Source organism: Boleophthalmus pectinirostris, unplaced genomic scaffold, assembly GCF_026225935.1.
Source record: "Boleophthalmus pectinirostris isolate CB_2022bp ecotype Guang Dong unplaced genomic scaffold, ASM2622593v1 HiC_scaffold_923, whole genome shotgun sequence".
Lineage (NCBI taxonomy): Eukaryota > Metazoa > Chordata > Actinopteri > Gobiiformes > Gobiidae > Boleophthalmus > Boleophthalmus pectinirostris.
This window is the reverse complement of record NW_026571547.1, coordinates 892-18,635: the sequence shown is the minus strand read 5'-3', so window position 1 is coordinate 18,635 and position 17,744 is coordinate 892. Positions and strand designations below refer to the sequence as shown.

At 38.7% G+C, this 17,744-nt stretch overlaps 1 protein-coding gene across 2 annotated transcripts; it reads right to left on the bottom strand.

The window, feature by feature from the left end:
- Nucleotides 1-310: 310 nt before the first annotated feature.
- pds5a (PDS5 cohesin associated factor A) lies at nucleotides 311-17,142 on the bottom strand. Of its 2 annotated transcripts, none has more exons than XM_020930520.2 (33): nucleotides 17,008-17,142; nucleotides 16,085-16,240; nucleotides 10,581-10,784; nucleotides 10,405-10,491; nucleotides 10,225-10,322; nucleotides 9,640-9,766; nucleotides 9,473-9,553; nucleotides 9,232-9,372; nucleotides 8,909-9,024; nucleotides 8,680-8,774; nucleotides 8,439-8,584; nucleotides 8,005-8,156; nucleotides 7,793-7,906; nucleotides 7,634-7,715; nucleotides 7,506-7,554; nucleotides 6,720-6,859; nucleotides 6,504-6,619; nucleotides 6,188-6,293; nucleotides 5,956-6,116; nucleotides 5,724-5,847; nucleotides 5,487-5,645; nucleotides 5,313-5,381; nucleotides 5,095-5,231; nucleotides 4,870-4,993; nucleotides 4,564-4,768; nucleotides 4,375-4,489; nucleotides 3,957-4,089; nucleotides 3,762-3,881; nucleotides 3,601-3,663; nucleotides 3,362-3,510; nucleotides 3,192-3,276; nucleotides 1,772-2,007; nucleotides 311-630 (listed from the first exon to the last, which is right to left on the bottom strand). In XM_020930520.2, the coding sequence occupies exons 2-33, from the start codon at nucleotides 16,196-16,198 to the stop codon at nucleotides 627-629; spliced, it is 3,852 nt and encodes a 1,283-aa protein (XP_020786179.1). In that variant the 5' UTR covers nucleotides 16,199-16,240; nucleotides 17,008-17,142; the 3' UTR covers nucleotides 311-626. The 2 variants fall into 2 exon arrangements, with proteins under 2 accessions (XP_020786179.1, XP_020786181.1); XM_020930522.2 differs by having other exon boundaries at nucleotides 3,192-3,273.
- Nucleotides 17,143-17,744: the final 602 nt, after the last annotated feature.

Genomic DNA, 17,744 nt, shown 5'->3' with positions numbered 1-17,744 from the left:
ACTCATCTGACAGGTTTATCAAGAGATTACACCATCCAGCTGCTATGGCAAGAGTCCAGATTAATTTTATTCAAATTTGAGGGTGTTGGTTTTAACCTATAATTGTGGAGAACACAAACACATCTACAGAGTTGCAACTAGCCTTGTGAGGATTAAATGCTATGTTCATAACAAATCCAACAATCAAAAGTCCCAATATTTTAGTCAATTGTTAATAGTAATGTTTATTGAAAAGACTGAATATTTACAAATGTGTAAAACGTGAGCTCAAAAACAAAGATATCGTGAGGAAGAGGTCAGGAGACATGAATTAAGATTATTCCCAGGGAATTTAATAAGCGACAATAATAAACAGTTTAAAATGTTTGTAAAATGTCCATCTTTTTTTTTCTCTTAAAAATGGCTCCATAAATGAAGCAGACAAAGAAAATGAACATGATTTCAATAAGACCTACATACAATGACATTTAAAACCCTCTATGATGACAGGAGTAAATGTGTGTTTTTAGAGAGGTCCATGATGTGTCCATTAAAAGCTTTAGAGTCAGGAACGCATATGTAGAGCAGGGAAAGTATGAAGAGTCTGGCCCCTTCTCCACATGATTTTACCCCTAGAAAATCCCAATTTACCTGCAAGAGAAAAGCACAAAAATCAAAACAAAAAAGACAATACAATTACTGGATTTTATATTCATTGAGGTGTCTTTTGAACCATGTGTCTGTCATCACAATTGTTCATCTAAAAACATTTAACAGAAACCAGGGGAACAAATCAGATCCTCTTCTGGAACACTGATAAGGTCCTGTCTTTTCTCAGACAATCGTCTAGTTTTGCATTTAGGTGGGCTCAGTCTCATCACTGGGAGGCGATAAAAGGACCCCATAGATGTGAAGACGCAGTAGCACTCCTCCGGATGGCGTGTGCCATAACCAGCGACCAATCCTGCCAAAGTGTCAGAAAAATCCCAGTGGAACGTAGGCTGTATTTTCCACTGCATTTGTGACAGTAGCACTCTTCTGACGACACAGCCCTCCTCTCTCTCTCACACACGCACAAATAGAAGCTCTGCAGAGCACTGATGGCTTTGGCTTTTAGATTGAAACTACTTTATGCCACTGACAGAATTGTCAATAACATAAGCAGCAAAAAATAAACAGCAAAGAGTTGGCTGTGGGGAGATTTTTGATGATTTCCAGTATTGCCAAACATTGCATTGTGGGTTCTATGAATTGCTATTTACTGTAATAACCAGAGTTATTTATATCAATTATGTCACTTATTTTGTTTCTCTCAGAACTCAATTCCAGTCCCTTGAGCTGTTCAGCCCCGAGTTTAGCGTGAATTAAAGGTGCACTGTGTAACTTTTCTGATGGAAGGAAGGTTCGCCACCTGTTTTAACCTTATTTACCTTGTTCGCCTTATTCTACAGTATGGAAATAAACTTGGTAATCACAATTGAGACAAGTTAATGGTCTGATCTATGGAGAAGCAAGCCTGTGCTTGGTAAGAATTCATGTTTTTTTAAGCTATTTTTGGGCTGTAACGCACCTGTAACAACAAATCCAAGGGGGATGTGTGCCCTACTGTGGAACAATCCAGGCAACAAAATTACATCTCCATGTAAACAAGCAAGTAGCACACCCCCTCCACCTTAGACGTTTCATACTGCAACTTTACAAAAAGCTAGCTAGAAACATTTTAAGACAGCTGTTCCTGATTATTTGCGCAGGTTTCCCAGCTGGAGGCTTTGGAGTTTCCTTTGTTTCTTACCTCAGGTCAATCTGTCTCTTTGTCCCTTCATCATTTTGTTGCTGCTTTGACACCTTAATGTCGATGGACTCTCCTGCGTTGGGTTCTGCTGGTCTCTTCTTTCCCCTTCCAGCCCCGCCTCCCGCTGTTGCAGCATTTTTGTCCTTTTCAACCACAGCGGCGCCAGTGGCCGACTTTGGGGGACGTCCACGCCTCTTGGCAGGTGAGGCGTCTGATGAGGCCGTGTTCTGAGCAGTCTGAAACAGTTTGGAAAAGGATTAGGATGCGTTTCATTGTTTTCTCCTTATGACCTCTTGTCTATGAGAGGCTGAGATATATTTACTATATTTCTGTATTGATATTTTGCAGTGACTTCACATTGGGTGGGTCTATGTGTATGTATATAGTGGTTATCATGGTTTTTAAATAGTCTGAAAATCAAAAATATAAAATGGATTTAAACAACACATTTGCCTGTGATCAATATGAGAGTTCTTGGTCCTGTTTAGGTGATTGTTTTTCAACAAAAAGGTGACTAACTGAAATGTGACAATAATTTGATGACTTTTGTTGCTCCCAAAGGGAAATTCATTTTCAAGCACACAGAGCTTGTTTGACATATACAGCAACAACACAGCACAACAATGCACACACAGACACATTACAATAGACATTACAGTGCACTCAGCGGAGCCTGTTCAGAAATGTGATGGTGGAGGGGATCAGGCCTCTGCCAAAGCGTGACCTCCTGCACCTGATCGCCCCGTGCCTCTGTTCTGAGGGCAGAGGGGTGACGGCAGAGGGGTGAGGTGTTCCTGTGGTGGGTGACTGCGGCCCTGTTCTATGGAGAGTGCAATGCGTCCAATGTCCCTGTTGTTACAATCTGCAAGGTTGGGTGTGGACAGTCCTATGATTTTAGCAGCTGTGTGTGTTACCTTTGTGAGTTTAGACCGGTTTTTAACAGTTATTGAAAAAGCAGGTATGTGTAGGAAAGTTGTTTAACAGCATAAATCAGGTCATCTGTTGTTCTTCCAACCAAGTCAGCTCTTTCTGGTCAGATTGTGTTAAAATGCAGAATAGATTAAAGTCTGACTTGAGTAACTTGCCATTTTTGCTACTTATTTTAAATTTATTATTACCATTTATATTTTTGCTCTTTGATATTATATTATACTGTGATGTGTGAGCTACTGATGTCGATGTTGATGTCAGGGGTGAGTGCAGTAGGGCTGTAGTCAACTAAAGAAATTCTTGGTCGCATAAAGATTTGCCCTGTTGATTGATTACTCAACTAAAAGGGGACATGGCAACTGCACAGCTTTACAGAAAACTATCTTTTATGGATTCACTCCTAAATCTAGACTACCTCAATCCATACCTTCTCATTTCTGCTGTTGTCCCATATGAATCTTTATAATGTAATAAAATAATTAGTTTGTACCTTCTTTGCTTCGTCCTTCTTTTTCACAGGGTTCTCATTGTTTTCTTGTGCTCTGCTCTCGGATGTCTGGATGGTTGTATTGCTACTGTGGAAACATTATACACAAGAATAATCAAACATTTCAGTCAATACAATTCAGTATAGGAGCTCACCAGAGTAATATTTTGTACCTGTTTTTGTTGATGGTTGTTGAAGTCAGTGGGGAGTTAGTGCTGCTGTTGCTGGTTATGTCTGAAGATGTGACGATTTTGGGAAAGACTCTCTTCCCCGGTACTGTGATGGGCTTGTTGACAGCTCCCAAAACTGGCGCTGGTTTTGGCTTGAATAGGAAAGAGATCCTAACTTAATCCCAATGTACAAAAAATAAATACTGTAAAGAGGCTGCTGATGATTTGGAGACAGTTTTTACCTTTCCAGTCAGCAGCATTTGTCTCATTTCAGCAGACAGATATTCTTTATCATTTTGGAAGTCCTGTTTGGTTTAAATGGATAATGCACAGAGATTAGGACTTTTTTCAGTAGAATTATAATGTCAGACAATTTACAATAAAAAATATAACAGATTTTTACCTTGTCCTGCGCAATAAAAAACTTTGAGGGTAGAATAGGATCTTTTGGAGAGTCCAGATGACAAGCCGTACTCTTGTTGGCAATGACGAAAAGGGCAACATCACAGACTACATATAGTTTCTGTAAACATGAAAATAATCTTCAGTTTTAAACCCCAAATTTTGATTTTGTGTTAAAAATGTATTTAGTGCTCACCTCATTGGCTTTTACATCATCTGGAGACTGTGCATCCTTGGTCTGTTTAATATTCTCTACCATTTTTCTTAAAAAGGCGTGACTGTTGTTCTCATTCTTGGTCATCAGCACTTCAAGCATAAACCACAGGCACCTGCACATACATTTATATTATATCACAGGAAATACAAACTTAAACATAAATAACTGATGCAAATTTTGAGACATCCAAGAATAAGATATCAAAGGTGAGTTAAAACAAAAACAAGTGGATTTTCTTAGCTTTTTGAAGGCAATGTTTTGCTATCAGATTGGTAGGTGGTGATTCTTTAGTGACATCCAGCCCTGAAGAAGCTGTTGAAATGTTGGCTTCAAAAAGCTAAGTCCAGCTGTTCTCATTTTAACTAACTTCTAATAAACACACATAGAAAATACTCACTCTTTTATGTCTTTGAGCTGGTCGTATTCCTGTGGTTTAGTAAAGTCCGGATCATGAGCCAGGAGGTGGATCATGTATGGAACAACATACTCAGGAAGTAGAGAAACCATTTTATCTAATGAGAGAAAACTTTGAATCAGACCATTTTCTCAAACCACAGTCAATCTTCCGTTAGCTCAAATCACTGACCCTGAGTTGTGGCGTTCTGCTTGATGAACTCTCTGCGGACGGAGATGTTTTTGAGGAGGCACTGTCGGGCGTGGGCACGGCGCTCCTTCACTGGGTCTTTGGCACAGAGGGCAAAGACTGCCAGGTACTCCAGGGGCAACGCCAGTTTGACAAGTGCCAGGTGCAACTTCTGAGCATAGATCTGCCGCACCTGATAGCACTCATCCTAAAAAAAAAAGAAAAAAAAAAGACAAGTACATAATTTAAATAGACTAGAAATTAAATGAAATTTATTATGAAGTGGTAGTGAAATATGCACAGACTGACATTGATAACAAGGCCACAGAGCTGGAACTGTTCAGGTGTAATGATGTCATGGTAACAAGGTTCTTGGGCCAACTTCATAATAGCACCTCCTGCTGCCAACCTCAGGCGAGACATGTCAGATTTGCTGGAAACACAAAGCCAGAATAACTTACATTTCACTTACACCTTTATTATGAATATTTAATAAAGAAAATTACTTAATAATAGTATCAAAATATTCTGTACCTAATCTTTTTCTGCTCAGTGAGATCCCCTTCACTGACCAGCATGGCAGACAGCAGACGAAGAGTGGAGTTTGCAGACTTGGACTGGTTATTTTTCATGCCTAATAACCAACGTACAAGAAGCTTGATGGCCTGTACCTGAAGAAGTTAAAAGAAAAACTAAAGTAAAGCAATGTTCTCACGTAAAGAGAGACAGAAAGAGAAGAAAAAGAAACTTACTTTAGCTAAAACCTCAGGTGAGACTTCTTCATCTGTGGACCACAATTTGCCATTTTTGTTTCCCACTGTCTGAAGATGAGAATAAAAAGTATATCAACTTTACAGCCTGATATTAGGTGATGCTTAGTCAGTGTTATTGTGAAATTACCAATAGGTATATGATAGCATACATACTCTGTCATTCATGAGCAGGTCCTTTACAATGAAGTTGGCCACAATGGACTTCATGGGTGAAGCAAACTGATCTGGAGCGAGCATCGCGATGTGACCGAGGGACACGAGGGGAGTGATGAGCTGTTCTGGGACATCAGCGTTCAGACTGCGAGAGAGTGGCTGTTGGACACACAATCTCCTTTTAGTAAACCATATCTATATAATATTAGAGCATAATTCATTATATCACTGTCTTACTTCAAAGATTTGTGCCAGCTGCACTTCTTTGTTGTTGAAAATGGCATGTATGCAGTTTACAGCTTGTTTAGCTTGATGAGGAGTTCCACGCTTTGCTTTCTGATGCAGGATGGGAATCAGAGTGCTAAAAAAAAAAAAAACCAATACATAAATTTTACCATCACCGAATTCACCACTAAAAATACAATATCATTAACGTTACAGCACAACTTAATATTTTGGTTTGTCTTACGATCTTATCTGTGGGAGCTCTGCCTCAATTTTCTGCCCAGTATTCCTAAATATTTGGATTGCAGCTTCGGCCACTTTGTCATCCTCCATCTTTAGACACTGGAGTAAAGACTCGTAGGTCTCTGCAGAGTGGAAGGCAGTTGGATGAGTGAACGACAGGACCTGTGAGGAGAGATGAATAAGACAGTTGGGTTTTATGCTGGTGAAGGTTGTATCAGACTTTTCCTACGTACCTTGAGGAGTTCAAGTCCGGCACGAATTGCTGTGTCTGGAGTGACACCTTCCTCATCGTCATCAGCTGTTCCCTCAATAGATTTGTTCAACAGCTTCACAAGGGCACTGAAAAAGGAATATTGTATTACATATTATAAATTTAAATACAGGAAGTTTCCCTGCATTCGCACTTCACTACCACTAGGTGTCTCCATCAATAAAAATTTTTCTTTTTATAGGTCAATATAGAACATTCAAAGCAGTTCATTATTTTTTGTTTTTATGGGTTAGGGATAGAGTCATAGCAACCTAATACATAAATAAATAGTCCCTTACCTGATGGCTTCTGAGTCTATATGCACAGGGGCAATGCGTTCCAAAAGGAATTTGACCATCTCTAGAAATGGGTTGGTCGGCTGTTTTGGAAATGTTAGCTTTCTTGTGATTTCTCTCTGCAAAAAACAAAAAAACACAATTACCCCATATGCTTTATCATAACATACAAAGCGTCAGATCTTGTGACTTTCTAGTATAGTTGTATTTCTTTCTTACCACACAGACTTCAGCCTGTTTGCAGGAGCATGTTGGGCTGATCAACATTTCAAGTTGTCCTCTGAGTTTCTCGTCTTCACCCAGAACCTGATTGAATTTCTTCATGAAATCTTGGGCCTTTCCAGCATCAGGCAAGTTTTCTGAATATAGAATTTGTTTGTTTGAATAATGACACAAGCCAAGACTGAATTAAAAGGACCATATTACTATTACATTACAATTCATTTTCTGGACTGTTATAATGTTGTTGACTTGTCAAAACATACTTGGAGTTGTGTATTGTTTAACACACAAATCCTGCATATTTAGACTCTCAAACGGAAAATACTCTGTTCTAGCTTGTGATGTCATGTGGTAATAAAGGAAGTGCTCCACTGTGTTTTTAAACTCCATACACCTTCACTAGAATCAATTGGATAATTTCAGTCCTAGAATTGGTAATCTCTACTGAACTAAAGGCCAAAGGTAGCTGTGAACATGAAGACTACAGCTGCATGACATTACAAGGTGGACAAGAGCATTTTCAGAAGTAGATGGACTAATAATGAGACTTACTCAAAGATCTGTGAATGAAATAAAACACAACTCCAGTTTTGAAGAGGTAATAACATTATAACTCTCTATAAAACCATCTGCTAGAAAATGTGAAGCCTGTGGGTAAGTTTTTGATGAGGTAAAAACGTTATAACTTATAGCTTTAAAGCTCACAAGAGTCAATTTTGCATAATATAGACCTTTAAATAATAAAATAAAAATCAGACAGCAAAGGCAATGACTAAAACTTACTGGCTATATTCATCAGCTTCCCAAGCATGGCTGTGTTATTGGCTTCAGACTACAAAAGAAAGTAAAGACCATATATGGTGAATACTACAAGCTTGTGAATATAACTGGATTGTACTAGTGATACTTACCACAGGAAGCTTGTGAAGGTCCAGCAGCTCTTTGACAAGGGCTCGAAGTGTATTTTGACACTTCCACATCTCATTCAGGGCTCTTCAGAGAAAAACAAGAGAGTTGTAAATATGACTGTTGAACACTGGCATTAATGTAGATCTGCTGGCTTTACTGACTTGACAGCATTTGTGTCCAAACAGGCGTAGAGGTAATATAGACACTTCATCTTTTCCTCAGTGTCCAGATTGTGGGGAACCATGTACTGAGCAAAGATCTTTTCCACTAATAATCTGAAGGACACAAATGTTTAAGATGTTTAGTGCCTTTTGTGAATTAGCTTAATGAATCATGAATGATTTAAAACATAAATAAAAGATGTTGGACTCACTTGTCATCGATGCTGTTCTGATAGTAGATGTGTAACAGTTTGTCTTTGATCCAGCTGATCTTCAAGGCAGAGTCTTTACCGGCCTCATGATGAAGGCAGTATTTTTTATAAAGCTGAGCTAAACCCATCATAGCCTCCTTACGCACTCGCCACTGTAATCAAAGAGAATTAAGACTTATTAAATGCACTAATAATTGCATTTACACATAGGAATACAGTCCTACATTTTTTAAATGGGGTGGGATTATGTAACATCTTTTGTATGTGCTTTATAATGGTTTTCCTCCATAATTTCTATTGATAAAACACCAATTACACCAACTACAACCGACTATTGTAGATTGTGGGCCTACAACAGAAAATTATCACAACCATCCACTTTCAGAAAAAACTATTCTCAGGAGAATTCTGCATATGAAGAACTTTGAGCTCACCCTCTTGTCTAAGGTCCGTTCCCGAACAAATCCCAACAGCTGGTCATTGACCAAGTTGAGATCTTTCTTTCCAGCGTTGATTATGGTGACAATGACATCATGACGGATGGCTTCTTCAGGGTCATGGGAGCGTACTTTTAAGTATTCTGATTGGAAAATGTAAAAGAAAACAGCAACATTTACACAAACATGAAACACTTTGATTACATCTGTCATTATGAACAAAGTAGTCAGCATTTGCCTGTGAGATCCCGGGCCAGGTCTGGGTGATTCATGAGGCAGTGACTGGCAAATTTCACACACTCCAGTCTCACTGGAACATGGATGTCATTGAACCTTTGAAGAAGCATTTACAATCAGTATCACAACACACAAAACCCTGAGATTTGACTCAAGGGACAAATATAGTTAATAAGGCCAACATGCGCGAGATAGTGTAATGGCTCTTTGTATTTTTGCATGAAACTCACCGTCCTAAAAAGCACTGCCACAAAGGCCTGTTCTGAGAGGCCAATTCTGAGTCTTTAGCCCCAAACAGCTTTGCCAACAACCGCACCACAGCCAAGCGCTCTTCACCATCATTGCTCTGTGAGTCATCCAACATTGTCAGTCAAAATTAGTATGTGATTATTCAGCTCATAAATGACCGAAAGAGCCCAAGAACCAAAAAAAGAAAATACATATTCTGAAATGAATGCTGGTATAATGCACTTTTGTGTAACATGACAGAAACATATAACAGATGCAGACTGGTTTGTTGAGTTCAGAGTGCGACTTATGGGTTAGTAGTTACCTTAAGTTTAAACTCCAGCTGAGGCATGACTGAGGTGAGCAGCATTGGGTCGATGGCAAAAAGTTCTTGGATGAGGTCAAACACATGCTCTGAAAGGTCACTGACTGATGACTTTCCCATCACTAAAACTTGATTAAAAAACTATGGAGACAAAATGTTAAGCCATGTCAACTAGTTAGGTACAGAATGTGGTGAACTTATAAACAGAATTTGTTATTTTTGTATTTAATTTAACTCTTACATTTGCGATGCATGCCTCTATAGTTTGAACCGTTCTCTTCAACAGCGTTTTTGCAAGGTCATAGGCCTGTTTGTTCAAATTCTGTAAAAAAAGTTATTATTATGACTTTATATTCATTCTAAATAGGTCGCATTTAGTCCACAGTTAGTTTCTCATTGTTTTTCTACCTTGTGTGCAGGTATGAGGTTAATGAGGATGGTATCGAGCAGCTCTTGTGTGACTCCATCTCCCTCCATGATGATTGAACTCATCAGGTCCATCATATGAAGCTGCACCTTCTGGTTATGGCTGTTACTGTGGACATTGGAATCAAATGCAAATTGTATTAGTTTTATTCACACTACCAATAAAAAGTTTGGACACACACCCTCAATCAATGTGTTTTTTCTCTTTTTCTTCATTTAATTTTACTACTTTCTACATTTTTATATAATACATCACATATATGAGGCAAGATATACGGAATTATTTAGTAAAGAAAAATATTTTTGACAAAGCTAAGAGTAGCTTCTTATAAATAAGACCAAATTACAGGTGAGATCAGTGGTGACGCAACCCCGCTCAGTCAGAATGTTTTTTTTCCCCAAGTATTCCTGAGCTATAAAACCACCTGTAACTGAATAAATGTAAGCTAGAGCTGTTTAGTGTCATACCGTGGAACATTCCAGGCAGAGCAATGACATATCCACAGACACAAGAAGGCAACAGACCCCCAAACAAAAAGTTACATAGTGCACCTTTAAGTTACTTACTTAATAACAGAGAAGAGTGTTTTAAAAAGCTGGATAAATATTTCATTGCAGTCCTCCAATTCAAAACATATGTTGTAGGACTTGACCCATGCCAAGTTCTGAAAAATGAGTGAAAAAAATCATGTTTATATATTGACCGCTGATTAACTCTTTAGGTTTAGTTATTCAAAAAAGTGTTACCTCCAGCAAGTAGAAGTATCTGTTGAACTGAGGACTCTTAGTGTCTTCCAAGCCTTTTAATTGCCGAGTGATGAATAAAAAAATCTCCTATAGGCCCAAAAATAAAGTCATCACCATGGAATCTACATTTTAAACATTCAATATTTTAGCTGCAAATTTCCTGTCAGTTATTTCACCTTGAGTTTGTCATGGGAGGTGTAGGGAGCCTCGGGGGCATATATCCTGAAGATGTCAGCCAAACAACACGCCACCAGGAGGCGCACATCCTTATTTGGGTTTCTGAGGAAGAAGTCAGAGGCAAGGTGCAGAGCCAGGCCGAGGTACTGCTGCTTCTCCTCCTCAGAGTCTTGGTCCATGTCCATATACGTCTTCACCACCATCTTTTCATTCAAGAAAAAGACATTTCAGTATTGTTACAATAAATCCTAAAGATATAAACACCTTAATTTAATAAATAAGTAGTAAGAAGCTGAAAAGCAAGTTCCAAGGTTGTGAATTTTGTTCACTGAGAAGAGCAATAAAAGAGATTCTGATCAAGTGTGTACTTTGCAGTCGAAGTCAACATTTCAGCCGACTTTAACCTGAGCTTAGAACACAATCTGACCATAAAGAGCCGACTTAGTTGTAACCACAACAGGTGAGATGATTTGTGATGTTAAACAAGTCTCTCACACAGAATTAGTCACAAGCTAGCAAGCATTAGCCAACAGTTTTTCAGTTACTCAGAAAGGTGAGGAGGAGATTTGATGTGGTTATCAGAGATGGAGAACAAGCACCAACACCAAAGAGCAAAGTGCATGGTCATACCTTGACCTACTTTCATTTGAGCAGTTGCACATCACATTACACTGGTACAAGTTCATTCACTGTATGTAAAAATTATGACTTTCCTCAATATTAGTGCCCCTTTAAAGAAATGTGCATTAGATCCATCACACCAGACAATAACAGTACCTCTGAATCAGTAATGAAGCTGCCCTCCAGACTACAAATAAGCATTTTGAAATGTCATTTTAAACCACTATTTAGTTATTACGGTAACAACCAGGTAGTGTGGAAAGCTATGTCTGCAGGAAGAATGCAGAGCCGGGATGGGGGAGGGGCAGCAGTGCCACAAACTACTCACTCTGTTCCACACACACAGTCACAGCTCCTTCAGCTACAGCCAGGGGAAAATGTTTACTGAAAATAACTGTCTGCAGCCGGATATATTTATATACATTATGCAAAATCAACTTTTATGAGTTTTTAACAATGTTTTCCATGATTATTAGAGAGATGGTATTATGCAAAACTTGAGCTTTCTACCATATTATAATGTTCAAAACAAGCCTGAAGTGGTTTTACATGTCATCCATGCATGTTTGAGTAATCTTGTGATCTCTCCTGGGCACTATTTGAACCCCAATTATGGTTAGTGGTATGGGTCCACGGTTCTTGAGCAAGGCTCACCCCACAAGCCTACACAACCCAATTTTTCATAAATATACAGTATTTAATACAATATACTACTATAACTTCACAAACTTGATGTGATATGTAATACTTTCATTAAAGGAATGCACACTGTGAAGTGGGGAGTGACTTAGCAAGGGAAGTGAGGACTGAAACAAATTCCGCATTTTAATAAGTTGTTTTGGCTAATATAGCATTTTCAAAACAAAAGGTAACATGGTTATCTAAATATGTTATAAAGTAAAAATTTGTACCCCACAGAAATGCAATAATCCCTCTTTAATCAGAAAAATACAAATGTCCATTTTGCTCAGGTGAACAATAATAATAATAATAAAAAACTTTTCAGTGACTCTATGGGGGTTTCCATTTTGCAGGTAGGGGAGATTTTATACTAAAATCAATTAAAATAAATCTTAAGTGAAGGCTCACTAACCATAGATTGTATAGTCTATGGTACTAACAGACAAAGTCTTTACATTTTAAAAAACATGCCATGTTTTAGATTGGAAAAATAAGGTTTGCCTCCACTGTCTAGAGCTACATTCACACAATCAAATTGCCCTTAAGTTTAATAGTCTACAAAAGCAGCCAGTGCTAGTGCCACTGACAAGCTACACAGTGCTCAGATGACTTTACATAATTATCACAGAATGAATGTCCAGAGGCAACATTGGGCACAGACTTCCTGACAGACAAAGGCAACGTGTGCAGCTGGGGAAGAATGTCTTGGACACAGGATCTCCACAGGCCTGTGTGCTTTCTGCTCTGCTCTTCTCCCTGTACACCAACTGCTGCACCTCCAGCCATGATTCTGTAAAACTAACCAAGTTTGCAGATGACACCACTCTCACTGGGCTCCTCTCCAATGTCCATGAGTCTGCCTGCAGGAAGGAGATGGACCGGCTCGTGACAACAACCTGGACTCCTGTCGCTCCCTCGGCACCACCATCACGCACAACCTCAAGTGAGTGCCCAGTGCCCACCATCAGTTCAGTCATCACGAAGGCCCACCAGAGAATGCATTTCCTGGAAAAACCAAGCTGCCAGTCCAAAAATCCTTCTTATTCTGATACAGTAAACATAAACGGACTGCAGCAAACAATAGTCACATAGGGCTGGGTGATACAGCCTCTTTCCACTGGCACAGTCCGCTCAAGCCCACATTGAAGTGGGTGTCTGGTATTGTTCCCTCTAGCCGAGTTGGGTTTCTGTGCTTCAAATATGGCTCCGGGTCCAGGGACAGGATTCTGCTATGTGAGCAACTGACGTCACCCAAACATAACTCATGTTTTCTTCTGAATTGTACTCATAGTTGCATGGCCCATCTCAGTAATTCACAGAAAGACAATTCCATGTCTGTGGCTCGAGATGAGGCTAAAGCCACAGTACTGGCTTATCTGCAGTTTTCTGCATTTATTTAATTTCTCTGTGCAATGTTTTAACCTCTCTTTTAGTAATGCACTGGGAGTAGCTCATGGTAGATGCATTATGCACTGGAAATATCTGATCTTTTTATGGTTGGCGTGCATCCATACAGAGCTGTTGCATTTGTGCTAGCTTTGGTTGTTTCCATAACTGGAAAAACAGTTTATTCACAAAATAAAATCAGTATTTGGTGAGAAATTATTATTTTTACCATCTCTGACTCTGTTCTCTCTTGTCCAATCATCTCATTTGGTCATTAATTTCCTTTAGAACAAAAATAAAAACAAGACAGAACTGATCCAAATGTGTTATGTAGCTGATATTTATCCCACAAGTAACTACTGAAAAGCTTCACCTAAATGTAAGTTCACATAAAGTAAATTGTCTTATTACAACATGATATGTGCAATAAGGATATTGGATGCATGATCTGATATCAGTATCGTATTGGTACAGCCCGGATAGTACCCCTCCAGGGACCACTTCTGAGGTAAGTCTCACTTTAGACCGTTGAGACACCCATACGGATCTGCTCCAAAGTGAACCAGTGGAGATGAGGCTATAATGAATCGTGATCTCATCCCTGTGAACATGTACTACTAGAGAAATCGTTATTTTGTTATTCAGAGCTTCTCTGTTTAATTCAACTCAAATTAAGGGACTTTCTTCAGCTTCTCCTCCTATTAGACTGACGTTGTAGGGCTCTGAGTGAGTGACAGGTGGATTTAACCAATCAGAACTCTCAGGAGAAGTACCTGACTTTAAAAGTCAGTCTTAAAGTCTTAAAAGCAAAACTGAATTTACATGCTAATGTTAATAAAATCTAAATCATGATCTGGCTCCGAGAAAATTTAGATTTTTTGGGGCATATAACCCACCCCCAGTTACAAATTAGGAAAATATTTAAAGTATTTAAAAGTGAGTTAAAAGCTACAGTAAAGTTTGTGAATGAAGCAAGCTCAAAGTTTATATTTACTTATTTGAATACTAAAAGGGTACTGCTCAACTTTCACTTAGCCTAATTATACACCAATATAGATTTTAAGACGCTACATACTAAAGTCCATTCAAAAGTATTCTGACACTCTAGTATAATAAATATAACATCAGTGACCCAGCAGCTTTTTTTACTGTCCATCTTGAGCTCTATAAATATTATACATTTATAAATATTAACAAATGTATCTCTTATGCTTTACTTCTGTGAAGCAGTACACTTTATCGGGTCAATCTCAAAATATAAAGCAACAATTGTACACAAATCATGATAAAAGCTTGGCTCAAGGATATTTTAATTTTCGTTTACTGACAAAGGAACAGTGGAAGTGACACGGCCAGATACTGTCTCTCCATAACGATGCGTTCCAAACCAGGGAAGTGCATAGTGCCGACTGCACCAAAGCTGCTGTTGCACAAGAAACAAAAAGGAACAAAAAGTATTTGGTCCAGACTGGCCGGTCCATGCCACCAGTCACAAAACACACCCCCTTAAGACAGGAATAGATAATCTCCTTGAATAAAGAGGTCTTAAGTGCATTTTAGGGACTTGTTCAAAACAGAGTGAGGGAAATTTTTTTATGTAATTACAAACAGTGCACACACTCTGGGTGCTTTACCAGAATCCTCTCCTGCTTTCATCAGTGCAGTGACTAATAACTCAAAGCTGATAAATAAATGAGATAAATCCTTTGCTCTCGCAATAAATGTCACATGATACACCAGTCATGCTCTGATCAAATTAGGGATCAAATGCTGTCACAACACAGCTAATTACGAGGGGTACAACGCAACCATAAAACGAGACACAAGATTGGGTCTTCAAGAACAAGATGAAATTTTAACATAATTTATATTACATAAATGTTCTCAATTAGGCCTCATTTTATATTGGTTACTCTCATTATAAACACAGTTGTTTCTCTTTTGTTCATTCCAAATATAGCTGTTGGAAAATATTGTTCTCCACATGTGTGCACAGTCTTCCGTCAATTTTATCTCGCAAGATCTTGCCCCATCCCTACTAGTTACCATTGTATTTATCTTAATACAAGCTGCTTCTCTCCTCAGTGGGCCAGTTTATGCCTTTTACCCTCACCCGGCTTTCTGTAAACACTTAATCTATACATACATTATTCTCTGTAATACTATAGGAATAACCACAGCTTAATAGTGTGCAGAGTACAAAGATCAATATAGACATGAGGGTTTTTGTTAAAACAATGCATTGATGCTACTGACAAAGTCAACACAAAGACTCCCATGTAAAGCAGGTAAACAACCAACCCCCCTCTGAATGAGAACTTTGCATCATTCATAAACATTAGAGTCCCAGGACATTGAAACTGAAGATGCATCTTCCCCAACAGGATACAAAAGCACAAAAACGTATAAGATATCCATATTATATCTCAACAGATACTTTCCAAGTTACAACCAAGATTATCAGTCATTATTGCCAAATCGCATAACAGAGTTTGATTATGGTTGATACAGGTTTAATCAAATGCCCTTCTAGGTTTCAGCTAGATTATACTTTCAAACACAGATTTTACATCATGTACAACCGTTAACAGAAGCTTACAATTAACAGTGGAAAAACTGTCCAACCAATAAATGAGACACCAAGAAGCCAACCAAGAAGACTATAATTAAGTCCATGATCAAACAGCTGACTTCATAATGCTTTGAATTGCTTGACAGGACGACTGGGATTGGGGTCAAAGAGGGGAATGGGGGGAATCTGTATGGTGTGGGTTATACAACTCAATACATAATGTTTGTAAATGTATTTATTTACCTTTAGTCGCTTTACAACTTCATCATTGCTGATTTTGTCCGTGATCTCCTTTACTCCGGGGGGGTACACCACCTTCCCATCCCCTGCTGCTCTCTGCTGCTGTGGGAAGTCCATGCTTGTTTTGGATGTGCGGTTCACACGGTCTTTTACTGGCCTCTATGGGTCACAAAACAAAAGTTCAGTACAACCACACCACCGCTCTTGACAAAAATCTATATTGTTACACCTCTTTTCAAATAGCATGCCATTTTCTTTTAAACGAGTGCATATGATACTCTGCGTCAACTTTTATAACTGCAACATTACAGCCAATTACACAGTACAATGTAAAAGCTACAGCGTGTGGCTAAAACCCCAACACAGAAGAGCGCAGAACCGACCAAATCATCACTACAATCGTAATGTGTTTTAATCATATAAGATGGGTTTTCATGGCGCGGTCCAGTCTTCTGTAATCAAATTAGCTCTCCATCACATCGCTGGACAAACACTTAGCTTTTTGAGGGAAGGAAGAGTTAGTAGCCGCAAAAAGTGGCTAAAATGCTAACTGGTTAGCTTAGGCCGCAAACTATTCAGGTGCTCACCACATCTCAGACTAACCCAGAGGGAACTATAAATGCTATGATTACTTGTTCATGCAGCCACGTTTATGACCAATCTATGTGTTTTAAATCCAATCCGACTACTTTATTAAGTTTAAAATAAAGCCAGTTTACTTGTCACAATCTTTCTGAACTTCAAGCATCGCTGTGGACTGCCGCTAGATTACGAAGGGCTGCTACGGCCGCCCTGAGCCTCCTCTCCACAACTTGCCCTCACAGATGGTTTTGAACACACCAACAATGCAAAATAATTACAATTTCTCCATACTGATACGCTAAAAGACGCCGCACACCATCAAACACTTCCCAGCATGTATTTACCTTTTAAGTAGGCCGTTTTAATTCATTTGTATGACACAGGTTGGGTTAGTTTTCAGCACAAAGCTCTCCGCTGTCCGCTCCTGTGTACTGTGATGAGTGTGTCCAGTGCGCCCCCTGCAGGCTCAAGCCACTACTGCGCGCTAACCTCATGGCGGGAGATTTTTCCATTTACGTCTCTGCTGTTGTAGCACTCCCCTTCCTAACATTTTAAGCATTCAAGATAAGGTGATTAGACCTTCCTATTTTCCCAGGACGGTCCCAAATTTGAGCCCTGTGTCCCATGTCCTAGATTTGACCCAGTTTTATACAAAAAATGTTCCAGGAGTCGCTATTTTTGACCAATCTGATACCTGCCAACAGTAAAAAAAAAAGAAAGAAAAAAAGAAAAGGCATACATTGTCATTTTTTTAAGGTAAAATACAGAAAAGCTGCTTGAAAATGACCAAAACTCAAAGAAAATGTGACTTATACTGAATTTTATTATTACCAAACACCACAAACCAGGGATGTCCTAGTTTTTTGTTTTGAAAATCTGATCACTCTAATTTAAGATTACATAGATTATTATTATTATTTTTTTTTAAGAAAGTCACTAATTTATCTCCCATTTGCTACAGCTGAAATGAGTTTTATACTTCTAATAGCATGTACATATTGTGACATCACTGTAAAACTCTGTACAAATGTTTTCTTTTAAATGAATTTCCTAATCACCCAGGAATGTGAAACTATGAGGA

What these genes read in the sequence shown, in the direction of transcription:
- pds5a (XM_020930520.2), bottom strand. Translation starts at nt 16,198, where the DNA reads ATGGACTTCCCACAGCAGCAGAGAGCAGCAGGGGATGGGAAGGTGGTG. An exon ending in AGCTGGAGTTTAAACTTAAG is followed by an intron (nt 9,025 to 9,231) that starts GTAACTACTAAC and finishes GATGACTCACAG; the next exon opens with AGCAATGATGGTGAAGAGCG. An exon ending in GAAGCTGATGAATATAGCCA is followed by an intron (nt 6,860 to 7,505) that starts GTAAGTTTTAGT and finishes TTCTATATTCAG; the next exon opens with AAAACTTGCCTGATGCTGGA.